The sequence below is a fragment of the Arvicanthis niloticus genome, chromosome 11, assembly GCF_011762505.2.
Source record: "Arvicanthis niloticus isolate mArvNil1 chromosome 11, mArvNil1.pat.X, whole genome shotgun sequence".
Taxonomy (NCBI): domain Eukaryota; kingdom Metazoa; phylum Chordata; class Mammalia; order Rodentia; family Muridae; genus Arvicanthis; species Arvicanthis niloticus.
In genome coordinates this window covers 66,125,193-66,140,083 of record NC_047668.1, presented here as the reverse complement: position 1 = coordinate 66,140,083, position 14,891 = coordinate 66,125,193, and the positions used below count along the sequence as shown (strand labels likewise).

Sequence of the window (14,891 nt, the reverse complement as noted above, 5' to 3'; positions counted from 1 at the left end):
ACTTTAGTGTTTATTGCATATCTACATATAATTGGGAAGTTCAGTTTTTCAGTTTATTGGCTTACAATTGAACAGAGGTACAGGTAGCACAGCGTTCTTCTATTGGACTGTGAAGATGCAATACCAGTGCCGTGGGTCAGCAGACTCTGTGACCTCTGTACCAGCTCTTTATTAGTTCTGCCATTGATTGAGAAAGCAGCCATTGACAGTAAGTAAATGAGCATGACTGTATACGAATAAAACTTTAGTTATAAGAAGAAGTGTGCTTGCTTATCCTTAGAGGATCTGGCTGTCCCGAGTCATTTGTTCATGCTAATTCAAGGTTTTCAAATAGAATGACCTTAAAATATATCATCGGAATTAAATAAAATGTTAATTCTAAAAGTATGGAAGCATACTGTTAGTAGTAATGATAGACAGTAGATGTGCAGGAAGAGCATCCCCAGCGAGCCAGGATACTTCCACCCTGGCGTTCTCCTGTGAACTGCTCTCCTTTGTGGTGGGCATGTACCTGGTGCAGTTAGCTTTGGAAAAGCAAACAAGAATACTGTTCAGGAGTGAGTGTGGATTATCCATTTCCTTCTGAAAGGGTGTGTGGGGGTCACACCCAGTGATTATCCTCCCCTAGAGCTCAGAATAGCCTGGTGTTTGTTTTGTTTTCCCCATGGGCCTTTAAAACTCACTTTTCTCTCTGTGTCCTTTCCCCTCATCCCTTTCCTATGTTAGATACTTCGTCTTTCAAATCTCAGCTTAAATGCTGTCATCATCAGGAAGCCGTGAGACCTAGAAGCTCAAATGAAGGTGTCTATGGCCACATCCTAAGACCTGGATGTGCATCAGAAGTAGCTTGGTGTTAGGGACAGGTTCCTGGGTCCCACTTGGAACCCCTTGATTCAGGACTAAGCCAGTGTTTTTGTTTGTTTGTTCTCTATTTAAGCATACTGTTTACTATAGAGTAGTAACCTGCCAGCTGGGTTACTATTTGGAAGCTATTTAGAATACATTTCTTATAAGCATTGTTTTAGAAGGAATCTTAGAAATAGTCTCTTCTATGTTGTTTCTGCACAGGGGTCAGGAAAGGGTGCAGTGGCTATTGCTTGCTCAGATCCATCCCACGGCTTACTGCATTCTTGGCTGTCATTTGATACCCCATTTCCATGTCCACAAGGAACATCCTCTTCTACAGGATATGTGTTGAAAGCTCTAGGTGCTCAGCACCCAGCAAGAGTCAGTTTTTACCAAAGATGGTTGTCTGTGACTCTCTAACTGTGGTATCTGGCATGCCCCTGGTCCTGGGTGATTCTTCTTGATTGGGCTGCTTACTTACCTGTATTCTGATGTGCAGAGGACATTCCTCATACTTGAGTGAGCTCAGCAGTGTAAAGTCAGCTCAGGAAAACAAACTTTTCCATACTAGTCTAATCTGAAAGCCTCCCATGGCTCATTCAAACAAAATCTCAAGCAGATCTGAAATCAAGAATTTTCAAGAACATTTGTAAACTGAGATTATTTCTAAATCTGCAGGATTCTCATCAGGCCCTTTCCAGTTTGAGAAAGATTACCTAGGGTCTGTGGGAATATGGAGGGCTAAGAAGTGCTAAGTGAACGTAAGTTAAGGGGACAGAGTCAGGATAACCTAAGCCTAGCTCTTAAGGTTAGGACCGAGCAATATGAGGTCTGGGATCCAGGCCAGGAGTGGGCGCTGGGGTGGAAGTGTGGCTAGGACTGGGGAGCCACAACTTGTGTGGTTTGGCCAGAGCATAAAGTACAAATTTGGGAGTGACTAGAAAGATATGTGGGGATCAGATAATAAAGGGTTTTATTGAAGTTAAAAATACTGTGTTTCACAACTTCATATTCACATGCACAAGAATGAAATTGGAAACTCCCTGTGGTGTAGTGTCATACAGAAAGTTACTAAAAGTGGATCATTGACCTTAATATAAGGGTGGAAAGTAAAGACTGTTGGCAAAGAGATCTGTCATGCTAGCTTTCTTAACTGTCAAGAAACACAGAAGGACAAAACAAGCCACGTTGGACTTCATCAAAATGAATGAACACATGAATGCATCAAGACAATGAAGATAGGCACTGAGGTGTAGCTCCATGGTGATGTGCTTGCCTATAGTGTGCAGCTTATGGTGTGAACATCTCATGGCACTTTAAATGGATCCTCTAGGTGTAGTGGCACACATGTAATCCTGGTACTCTAAAGGCAGATGGGCATCCCCATGGGAGAGCTAAAGGAAAAAAACACAAAGGAACAGTTTTTGAAGGGTGTGGGGAAACTGGAGCATGATGTGTTAGTTGAAATAATGCAAGACACTAGAGCTGCTTTGGAAAACAATTTGGCAGCTCTTCAAAATGATGGGCCTGGAATATTATTCAGACCAACATTTCTTAGTGCATTTAAGGTATAAATTTCAGAGAATTAGAAACAGGTTTACCCAGACACTTATATGGTTTCATATATAGTAGCAAGTAGTATTTATAACAGACAAATCTAGAAAGAACCCATGTGTTACACATATGTATTTTTCTTGTTACTCTGACCAAACACCTGACAAGAAGCAGCTTAAGGGAAAGAGGAAAGATTTCCTTTGGCTCATGGTTGGATGGGGCATGGTTTGATCCATCATGGCTGAGAAGGTAGTTCCATAGTGTCGAAGTGCAGACCTGAGACTTCTCATGTCATGCCTCAGAACAGCAGAGAATGCTCATCTGGCTCCCCGCCTCACACACACACACAGACACACAGACACACACACACACACACACTCCCCATGTCCAGTCTGGGGCACAGCTCTTGGGATGATGTCACCTACAATCAGAGTAGTTTTTTTCTTCATTTAATAATCTCTGCAAACACGATATGCCTAGAAGTCTGTCTCCTCAGGGATTCTAAGGCCAGTTGAGTTGACACAGAAGATTAACTGCCTCTCTTTATATCCTTCAGCTGATGAGTGGAAAAACAGAATATATTTCTTTGCAATGTAATATTATTTGTGTGGATATGGAAACATACACATACTGAGCAAAAGAAGCCGTTACCAGGGACCATATGTTGCTCAGTTCCATTTAGTGAAACATCCCTAATACTCAAATCCACAGGGAAGGGAGGTTGAGCAGGAGTTGCCAGGAGAGTCGGAATGGCATCTTGTGGGCTTAGGGTTTTGTTTTTGTTTTGGTGCTGTGATGATTTCATCTAAAATCCAGTAGTGATGGTGCTTGCCTAACTCTAACATGTGAAGTGCACAGCAGTGAGGTCCGCAGCAAAGGTAAACTGATATGTGGATGTTAGCTGAGGGCTGTCAACAACAAGGTATAGATGCTCAGAACGCTTCACTCCAGCTTTGCCTTTAAGAAGTATGGAAAATCTGATGCAATACTTTGTTGTTTGTTTGTTTGTTTCTTAAAGTTCATACATGGCAACATCTTAGAATGTTAAACTTGCTCATTTGAAAACTAATTTGCTTAATCTGAATCAGAACTCGTAAATCCAGAATAAATATTAGAGATAATATTGACTTAATTCTGAAATAAGTGTGTTTTTGAGGTAGGGTTTTGATACAGTCCAGATTGCCATTGCACTCTCCTCCTGCCTCAGCATCCCGAGTCCTGAAGTCTCATGTCTGCGGTCACCGCTGTGTGCCCTTTGTGTAGAGCATGGTCTCTGATGAGGTGAGGCTCGGACGTGGAAGTTCCCTGACTTCCTCTGGACTCCTACCCGACCTTCACAGAGTGAACTGCCTCAGTATTGCCAAGTAAATGCACACTGAGCAGCATTTCAGAGAGGGGGAGGGGCAGTAGCTCTTCAGCCAGCTGGCCTCAGCCACAGGCGAGAGAGCACCTTATTCTCCCCCAAAAACTGGAGTTTGGAACTGTTACCTTGTAGCAAGTTTTTGACAGGCCTTCTGATTTATATTAATAAGTCAAAGAGTAGTGACAGACCCTCTGAAAGCTTAGTGAATAGTGGCTTATGTCACTTGCTCTCTAGGAATTTACTGTCATGATTTCTCAGCTGAATATGGCTAATGAGAACTCTGAGTAAATCAGCTTTTAGCCAAGTATCTTGAGTGCAGCAGCCATTTTAAAAAGACTTTTGTGATTTTGTCAGTAAAGAGTGTGCCCTCCTGTGGCTTCTGGGAGCAATTTTTCAGCTCTGGTCAATCAGCTTCACTTTGTGACTTCACACTGTCTGCAGTGTGAAGACATAGTAGACCCACCATACTCTGAACTTCTTTTCAATAAACAAGCAAGACTTTTTAACTGGTCTGATTTTAAGATGCACTGAGTCAGGAAGTAGCATCTTGTTTTATTTGCAGATGCCCTGTGTATCCCCCAGGTACACCCTGTCCTTGTTTGCAGATGCTCCCACAGTGATATTCTGGGTTCATTGTTTATGTGATGTCTCATCCTGAAGGAAGGAACAGAATTTATTCAGTGCTGTTGGAAGGTTTGTCACACTTAAAAGAAAGGAACTTTGACTTGAAGTGTTAAGATCTGTTTTCTATTGCCTCTATATGGGCATCGTGAGTATTTGTTGGTTATAAAGATTATATGTTGAAGAATTTTTAAAGACTTTTTTATATGTATGTTTGCCTGCATGTATGTCTGTTGTGTGTGCTTGGTGCCCATGGGGCCCAGGGGAGAGCATTGAATCCTCTGGAATAAGAATTATAGATGATGGAGTGCCATCATGTAGAAACTGAACTCAGGTTCCCTGGAAAAGCATCCAGTGCTCTTAACCACTGCACCGTCTCGTCAGCCCCTAAGATAGGACTTTAAAATGAGTTTTCCCTGCATTTTTTTTTAATTTTTCAATTTTTATAGGGAATATATTAGTTACTTTTCTGTTGCTTTGATAAAACACCATGACTAAAGGAACTTAAAGAAGAAAGTATTTAATTGGATTGACTTTTCCAGAGGGTTCGAGTCCATGAGGATGGAGTGAAGGCATGGGGTAGAACTGCTGACAGCTCACATCTCAGACCATGAGCTGGAGGCACCAAGTGAAACCTCAACCTCCCCCAACCCACGACACACTCTCCAACAAGGTTACCCCTCATAATCCTTTCCAGAAAGCCAACTGGGGACCAAGTATTAAAACAGGGGGGTTGGGAATCACACTCAAATACTACGAAAAAAAATCTTTTGGATTTTTTTTTTTTTTTTTTTTTTTTGCAGAGTCTCATTTTGTAACCTTGGCTGACCTGGAACTAACTTTGTAGACCAGGCTAGCCTTGAACTCGTGTCGACACACTTGCCTCTCCCTCTCAAGTAAAGTGCTAGGATTAAAGGTCTGTGCTACCACAATGACTCAAAAAAAAAAAATATTGTGTGGCATATGCATATGTGTGTTTGTGCATGTGTGGGTGTATGCAGGTGCACATGCACATGTGTGCATGTTTGTGTGTGTTGAGGTCAGAAGTTGGCATCACTGTCAACTATCACTTGCCAACATACTTTCTGAAGCAGAGATCATGCTAATGCTGGGATTACAGGGATGCAAAGCCAGACTCGGCATCTATGCTCTGCTTTTCTGTGGGTGCCAAGGACTTAAACTTAGACTCTATTGCTTGTTCAAGGGAACTGTCTCCCCAGCCTTTGGAGAATCTTAAGTTTAAATTTTTAGTGATGGCTCAACTTTTTTTTCTATTTTCTTGTATACTTGGCTAGTTTGCTTATATGTGTATTGGTGGAGGGGATGAGTATATGTGTCGGTGTGTGAATGCTGCATATGCATGCTTTGCGTATGTATGTGTGTGCAGGCACATGTGGACATGTATGCAGATGGGTTCAGAGACCCACATTTGATGGCTGGAGGCATCTTCAGTTGCTCTCATCTTATACCTTGAGGCAGAGTCTCTAACTGAATCCAGAGCTTGCCATTCCTGCTCGTCTGTCTAGGCAGCTTGCTCCAGGGATTCCCTGCCTGCACCTCCAGAGAGCTGGGTTTTATATGAGCGCTAGGAAGCTGAACTCCATTCTGATCCTCACATTTGTATAGCAGGCCCTCACATTTGCATGAGCCCTCTTTTCAGTCCCTCTGCTGGCATTTTTAATGCCCCCAGTACTCTTAGAAGCGTTCTTTTGTTAACGGTGTCATTGGTTTGTGTCGGGTAATTGACAGATTTTCTCAATCTATTAATAAGGGAGTAAAGCAGCTAAATCTAATCCTAGCCATATGATAAGATCTTCCGATAGTCATGGAATTGCATGTGTTTCCCCTTTAGACTGATGTACAAGATAATTAAATTAATTATAGTGCTGTGGTTAAAGATGTGCACCACCATGCCTGGTTTGCCCAGGTTGGGGACAGAACTCAAGGCTTCAGGCTGCCACACAAGCATTCTACCAACTGAGCCACATTCCCAGCCCCATGAATTGGTTTTTTAAATATATTTTTCATGAGTGGCTTGTTTTGAATACATTGATTTTATTGGCAACATGTGGATTTGAAGGGCCATAAGGGAGCTGCTTTCAAATTAGATTCTAATTAAAGATTTCAATGCCAGTCCACTTGGTAGTTTCCCTAGCCTCTGCATGAAAGAGCTCTGTAATATGAAGCTCGAAGGATTCACTATGAAGTCTGGAGTAGACTTCCTCCTGCCTCTGAATCCCAGGCTCCCACTTAGCCAGTTGTATGACCAAGCAGGTTTTTCCACTTTCATTTTTCTTATTTGCAACATGGGAACAGTGCTGGTTTTTACCTTACAAGTGCTGAAGAATCAAGTGAGTTTCAAGCCACTGAGAACAGTACCCTGTTAATATGGCAGTAAGTTTACACTTGGATTAATGCTGGAATTCATTATGAAGGACACAGTGCTTGTAAATTAGATTGTAAATCTAATTATAATGTAAATTAGATACTTTCAAAATATTTCTGTATGATTGAAAATAAACAATAAACTGAAATGCCTTTTCATACAGATTTTGTTTTCATGATCTTTTCTTTTTTTCTTTTAGGCACGGAATGTCAACACTGGAGAATTAGCAGCAATTAAAGTGATAAAATTGGAACCAGGTAAATTATTTGAAATTTTATGTTTCTTATTGCTAGAAAGTCATTGGATATCATAGAGTAATTTTGTTATACTTCAGTTTTTTAAAAATGGTCTTTGTAGCTCAGGTTGGCCTTAAACTATTGGCCTTCATACCCCAGCATCCTGAGTCCTGAGATGATAGGCATGCCTGGCTAATGCTTATTTTAATAATAATAATTACCATTCACTTATTTTCTCAGGGTCTTGTAGGGGAGAGAGAGGACCATCTCTTCTTTCTTCTTTCTCTCTGAGCCAAGCACATGCTTTGCTCAGGTTTTCCTAGAAAAATGATTGGTAGCTCTGGGAAGGAGAGTAGGTCCTAAGGAGATGTGACATCATAACTCCACAGACTAATTGTGACAAGTTTATACTAGCTTATTTGTTTGCAGATGACATTACTCTGCTGTGAGAGACAAGTCCAATGGGGAAGACCGACCTAACATTTGGGAAGCTGTAGTCTGGGTTTTTGTGTCCTGTCCTCTTGCCCTGTGTCCTGAGTTTCTAACAGACCTCACCAGCTCTTAGCACCTGTGTGTCATTGATATCTACATAGTCCCTTTCCACTTGATCAGCCCATTTTAGAGTCTCTTTGTGTGTCTTGTCTGCTCTACTCTGTTCTCCTTTGTGTTCCCCTAAAACCTATATCTCCCTGAGCCTACTGCTCTCCAGATCCTCCCTCAGAACCTCCTCTCTCTCTCTCTCTCTCTTTCTCTCTCTCTCTCTCCCTCCCTCCCTCCCTCCCTCCCTCCTTCCCTTCCTCCCTCCCTCCCTCCCTCCCTCTCCTTGCTACAGTAAGCAAGCAGTCTTGCTGGTGTGTGGATGAAGCCCTCAGTACATTAGGTTTTAGCTTCAGAGGGAGACTTTTTTTTTTTAGGGATGGGCCAGTTTTTCTCTGAATGACCAATAATATTCAGATTTCAGGCTGAAATATAAAGTAGCATTCTGAGCTGCAAAACCAGGCCACTTTCTGTTACCCTTAGCTCATTGGTAAATTCCTTACAAGTACCATTAAGACGAAACTTGGAGGGTGTGTTGCTTGCTTGTGTAAGCCACAGGAAAATACCTTGAGCCCAGAACACAGTTTCAGTTAGATGCAGTTACCGATTCCCCATACTCTACCTTCCACTATCACCAATAAGAGTTCTTCGTCTTCTCTGCTGTTCGGTTTGTAAGACAGATGTTAGAAGTTGGTGAAATCTGGACAAGAGTTGAGGCACTTTCACCTGGGCTTTCATTTTTAATCAGTGATGGTTTGGCCATGAGTCCAAAGTCACCAGGACTTAACGTCATTCTCCCACATAGGCTGGGTGTCTTCACAAAACTTCTACAACTCTAAGGGAATGAGCCTACTAAAGTTCTCCCCTTGCTCTTTCTTATTTCCAGATTTTAGTAAAAACACAGTTTCTCAGCTATGCGCTAAAGTCCTGGCATAGAATCTATTCAGTATATCTTAAAATCTCCTTAAAAAATCAAACTAGAAACTTAGAAGACCATCATTAACTCAGTTGTTTTCTGATGTGTGTAATGGGTGATCTGTGATACTATTGACCTTCAACATTGCAGTGTATTAGAAGATTCACAGTTAAAACAAAGACAAGGAAACCGTTCATTTGTACTCCTCTCGTATCTTTGCTCCTGTCTTAGGGAAATGTTTACTTCTTTCTGAGTTTGTCTGGACAGTTGAAATCACAGACTCTGAAAGCAACTGTTTCCCTGCTGGTCAGGACTTGGTTCCATTACCTAAGGTTTAAGAGTCTCTATTTTCTCATCTCTAAAGGAAAGATAGTAATAGTAGCTTCACTTTCAGATTTGTTATGGGAGTTAAACAGTCACATTTAAGTAACAATAGAGCTGACATTCTGCACTGAGTACTTAGTATAAGGAGAAGGTTGCTATTGCCCACTGTGCTGGAGTTCTCAAGGTGTGACCAGCCTTGTTTTGTCAGTTCCTGGTTACCTCCAAACACACACGCACACGTGCACACACGCACACACACACACTACCACCACACCACACCACACCAGTTTGTTTTGAATCAGATCTGAAACATCAAATCATCTCTAAACTTAATATTTCAGTGTATAAAGGGAATAAAAAATGAAAAGTGACAAAACCTTTGTGTTGTACTACTGGTGGGAGTGTGAGACAGTGCTGCCATTCTGGATAATGTTGAGTTCTGTGAGGTTTTATTATTGTAGTTGATTGGTTGGGATGACAGGGTCTCACTATGTAGCCCTGGCTGTCCTGGAACTCACCGTGTAGTCCAGGCTGGCCTTGAACTCAGAGATCCTCCTACCTCTGCCTCCCAAGTGCTGGGGTTATAGACTTGTACCATTGTGCCTGGCTCTAGTTCTTTCTTTAGAAGTGACTGGAGGTTTGCCATAATGGCAGTCATGCTGTCTTGTCTAGCCCCACAGCTTGCACACAAGTGGCATTATTCATAATACCTCTATATTGGAGTCATCATGACAAATCCATAAAAAGCCTGTCATGACCCTGGCCTGTGACTTGTCACTGTGGAGTGCAGAGGCAGGAGGGTCCCTGGGGCTGCCTTGTCTTCAGCCTTGTTCCAGGTTCACTGAGAGACCCTGTCTCCAGGGAATAAGGCAGAGTAATAACTAGAAAAGGCAATGTCCTCCTCTGGCCCCTGCATGTATGTGCAGGCTTGCACTTGCTTACACACAAGCATGTATATATTACACACGAAATTTCTTTAAAGTGCTCAATATATAACCAAGAGCCAACTAGCAGTATTGATAATAGTTTCTTACTAATAAAGTCCCTGTATTGGAAATCATTGATGTGTCTTAACTGTCATTTTTCATTTATGTCTGTAAGTGTCTTTGTGTCTTTTTTTTTGAAGAAGAAGAAGCTAGATAATCTGTCCTATAATTTGTCATCAGGATCAACTGTGCTGGTTGCCCATCTGTGTCAAAAACTTAAGTCTACAATCATCAAATGCAATGTGATATAGACTTTAAGAATTTGTACTTTGATTTAAGTATTCCTTTTTTTTTTCTTCTTTTTTAATAGCTGGTAGCCATTTTGAAACAGAAGCTAAGTGAAAACTTGATACTTTGGCAAAATGTTTTACATGTGAGGTTAGTTGAAAGTGTCTCACTGTGACTTCTAATCTTGTTCACATGACTTTAATTTATTCTTCCTTTTCTCAAGTGTTTTGTTTCTTTTCTTTCTTTTTTTTTTTTTTTTTTTTTTTTTTTTTTTTTTTTTTTTTTGCTTAACTGTAAGTCTGTCCTTTTTGGACTTAAATTGCAAAATAGAATTAAAGCAGAGGTGGAAATTAAAGCCATTCATCATTCTGACTTGTAGAACCATTGTCAACTTTTTTATTTTCTCCAGATTTTTTGATATTTACATGGAAATACTCATACATACACATAATTATGTTTACAGTGAAGTAAGCAGATGGTGAGGGGCTGGTCAAAGATCAGATAGGCAAGACCATTACTGTAGGTCAGCATAATGTGCTGTTTTCCTCCCAGCCCCAAGTTCCCCAGATAACAAGTCAGACTCAATATATATTTACAAATATAGGCCATATAGCTAGTCTTGCTCCCTGACTAGCTGACCTGCCACATGGCTGGTTACCTGTATTCAGCTCAGGTACCATGCTTCTGTGTCTTCATATCTGTCCTGGTGACTTTTCCTGCCTGGCTCTGTCCCAGAATTCTTTCTGCCTCTCAGATGTCCCTCTGTCTATTTTGCCTTTTCCCATAAGCCATAGGTTTTCTGATTGACAGATGATGCATCCATACAATACATGGGTATTCTCTCTACAGGCCAGCTGACTTTGTTAGCATGATGCATGTAATGGGCACAATTCTGAGAGCTCTGCAGTGGCCTTGCAGAAGTGGCTCACAGGGGTGGTTAGCACTGTGAGTAATCTGTGCTGCAAGCATGGGCTGGATAGGGAAGACAGCATGTCACTCAGCAGCAGGGATGGTAAGTTCTATGAGAAGAGATGGTGATTTCTGGTGATTTTTCTATACATCCATGTTCCTTTTTTACTACAGTTCTGGGAATCAGGCCAAGGGCCTTGTTCATTGCTGAGCAAGAGCTCTGTCACTGGTCCTCAGCTGGGCTCCATTTCTGACTGTGTTCTCAGGCTTGAAGTGGCCTGGCCTTGCCCATCACAGATACCAAGCATGTATATTTTATGGATATGATAGTGTATCATGAGTATTTTTCTATGTTATTATTTCTAAACTGCTATCTTTTTGTTTTTAAAAAATATTTTATGTGTATGGGTGCTTTACCTACATGTATGTTTTTGGACTGCCTGAAATTGGAGTTAGAAATGGTTGGTAGCAACATATGGGTCCCCAGGTCCCCTAAAAGAGCAGCAAGTGCTCTGTATTAATACAGAGCCATTTCTATAGTCCTTTGACAAGTCACTAGGGTTTTTGTTTGGTTGTTTGTTTTGTGGGGTTTATTGTTTTTGATGTTTTGTTTGAAGGAAGGTGTGTTTGTTTTCTTGTCTGAGACAAGGTCTCTCTATGTAGAGACCTTGACCTTGGCTGGCCTGGAACTCATAGAGCTCTGCCTGCTTGTGGCACCTGAATGCTGGCATTAAAGGCCTAAACACCACACCTGGCTACAAGGACACACTCTGGTTTTGTTATCAGTTTTGGAGTTGACTGGTGGCAGTCTTACTAGGAAGATATGTACTAGGGATACCATAATCAGAAAGGTTTTCAGGATTTTTTTCCTTTTTTTTTTTAATTTAAGATTTTTATTTGTTTGTTTGTTTGTGAGTACACTTTTTCTGCCTTCAGACACATGAGAAGAGGGCATCAGGTCTCATTACAGATGGTTGTGAGTCACCATGTGATTGCTGGGAATTGAACACAGGACCTCTGGAAGAGCAGCCAGTGCTCTTAGCTGCTGAGCCATCTCCAGCCCCAAGATTTCTTTTTCTTACGCCTTTGTGAAAATCATGGTATTATTGAGCAAAAATTGTTCTCCTGTTAGTACTTACCATTCCTTTGGGGCTAGTGGTTGGCTATCTTTCTCTGCCATGTATAACTTTTTGGCTTTGTATTCTGTAAAAAATCATTCATGTCAATCATTTGATTAGTATCTATTCATTGTCTATCCAGTGCCAGACATAGTAGCTAAGGCAGATGAGCCTGACCCTTGAAAAGCTTAGATTTTAGTCAACACCAACACAGTAAATACAGAAATGTATAAATAAGTAAGCTAATTTCATGAGCCAAAGTGAGAAGTCATGGTTGAAAGTGGTTGAGGACTACTTCAGCTGGTATCATAGTGTCAGAAGACTGCTCAAAGCTGATAACATTGGCTTGTGATTTGAATGATAACAGTCATAGGATACTCTTGGGGAAGACCATTCCAGGTAGTCACAAGCAAGACCAGTGGTCTGAAGTAAGAACAGGCACCAAAATTGAGGGTAGAAGACAGGCTACCATGGCTCTGTCAGTGTGAGCCAATTCCCATTGGAATGAAATGTACTTCCAAATTAGGACTGGATCATAGATGTCCCAAGAACTGTGATAAAGAGGACCCTATAAAAGGTTTTTAGAGGGCTGTCTGCCTGGGGAACAGGATCATAGAACCAATAACTGGGTTTGATGGTGTGTGTTTTTTAGCATGCCTGTGTGGACTAAACAGTGACCATGCATCTGCAGTTCCAGAAATCAGGCTAGTGGTGTAATTTCAAAATCCTTAGGATATAACTAGCTCTTAAAGCAAGATTTAAATGATAATGTCACCCAGGAAAAAAATATTGATAGAGAAGAAAGGGCTGAAGTTGGAGCCTGAGGTTAAATTCTAATGTTAGAGGTCTACTAGAAAGGAGAATTCAGCAAAGAAGGCTTGAGCAGGAGCTACCAGAGTCACTTAGCTAGGACATAATATGATGGATATTTTATCAAACCCCAGGAGAAAGTCTTGGAGGAAGGTAGGGATAAAAACTGGCATGATGCTAAAAGGTGTGTGCATCGCAGTGAGTTATGCGGGAGGTGTGTGCATCGCAGTGCACTGCAGACTGAGCATTTGTTCAGTGGGTGGTAGGAGCTGTGTGGGAGAATGAGGGGAAATGAGTGGAGATGGCAGTAAAGTCTCCTCTCAAGGCCTCCTGTGGAAAGGAGCAGGCAAGACATGGACCATTAGCTAGAGGGACTTGTAACTTATGGTGGATTCTTGTAGGGTACACAGTGCATCACAAGGAGGTAAGAGAGTGTGATGCTTGTGCAGCTAGGTTGGTGTAACTGAAGAAGTGAGTTCTGGTCAAAGTGGGGCCGTTTCTTTTTGAACCCATAAGATGTAGTTAGTTATCAGCCCATAATGAGAACTGTAGTATGTGTTGGACATTCAGTGACAGAGACAAACATGTGAAACAGTATGGAGAATGGGAATTAGTTTTTTTGTTTCTCTCCCCACCCCACATACGTGGGCATATATGGATATCTGTATGAATTTCTATGAATATGTATGTATACTGTCTGACACTGATATGTCCAGTGGAAAATCAGACGTAGAAATAAATACATTAAGTCTAGTAGGTAGCTGTTGCTCACATACAAGTGTGGACAACTTAGCTGTAAATGTCATGTGTTGTGCTGCGTGTACATGTATGTGTGTCTATGTTAATACCATTCCCACCCCCAACGCCTACATGTGTATGCGCATACACACACATTCACAATAGTCAGAGAGAGAAAGGTAAGTTTTCTCTATGAGTGATAAGTGATAAAATCCCAGGTTAGAGCCAAGCATGAGCTGGGACTGTAATCTGGTCTTGAGCACATGGCTGGGGTGTAGAGTGGTATTTGGGGGTTTGTACGGTCAGTTCCTAAGAAGTTAGAGACTTTGCTTTCCCTTTATTTTTTTCCTTTATGTAGTGACTTGTTTCTTTAACACCATCTGCTGTAAATTGGTGACAGTTTCATTGGCTTTTGCATAACATTTTCCTGGTTTTAGGTCTGAAAGCGCTGAATTGCAAAGATCATCCCTTAGCCATTATTTATTCGATAGCAGCTGTTTTTGTTGTGCACTTGTGTGGATCAGAAGAATATGAAAGCAAGACACATGAATATATAATGCCAACTATAAAATTCCAAGAATTTTAAAAGTGCTACAAATACTGAGTATTGGATTAAGACTCTTCCTGGTTAGTATTGGAGTTTTCAGTAACAAAATGTGATACTGTCCCAAAAGCATTCACTGTCTTGTCACAGGTCACTGAGGAGCATTGTGTCTTTTCCCCATAATAAGTCCATATTCTTAGCATTAAAACCTTTCAGATTAAAAAGAAGAACGTGGTGCCACAGGCTTCACTAGACTATCATTTCTATAGGACGAACTTGGTTTTCCACAGGATTCCCAGTGTCTCCTAGGCACTCAGTAAATGCTTGCTAGATAAATCAATGAATGAGGAAGCACTGAGCATGGAAACCAGAGATGAGCTAGTGTAAGCCATTGCACTTGTTACTACAATAGCTAACATTTATTTAAGCTTAATTTGTGCCAGCCACTGTGCTAAGTGAGGTGCATGCATTAACTCATTTAATCCGCATCTTATTACCCTTTTTTCGTATAGTTAAAGAAACTGAAGCACTTTGGCTTATGTGTAGAGCTAGGATTTTGAATCCTGAAAGTCCAGCTCTACAGCTGGGGCTCTCTGAACATTCTCTGGGGTCATCAGCAGAAGACTGGGGTTCAGTTACCAGGTCCCACTTAGTTGCTTATAACCATCTACAATTGTAGTTCCAAAGGGACAATACTGTCTTGGCCTCCACAGCCATGTCTGTTGTGACCTCATAGTCCAAAAGACAGAACCTTGCCTTTGTTTGCAGCCCAGTG

General features: G+C 41.3%; 1 protein-coding gene across 4 annotated transcripts in view; it reads left to right on the top strand.

Moving 5' to 3' along the window:
- Map4k3 (mitogen-activated protein kinase kinase kinase kinase 3) overlaps positions 1 to 14,891 on the top strand; it is a 138,357-nt gene that overhangs the window by 37,399 nt on the left and 86,067 nt on the right. For all 4 annotated transcript variants that reach the window (XM_034513846.2, XM_034513848.2, XM_076942346.1 and 1 more), the window contains exon 2: positions 6,970 to 7,027. In XM_034513846.2, coding sequence (XP_034369737.1) covers positions 6,970 to 7,027 — 58 coding nt within the window. The remainder of the gene's footprint in view (positions 1 to 6,969; positions 7,028 to 14,891) is intronic.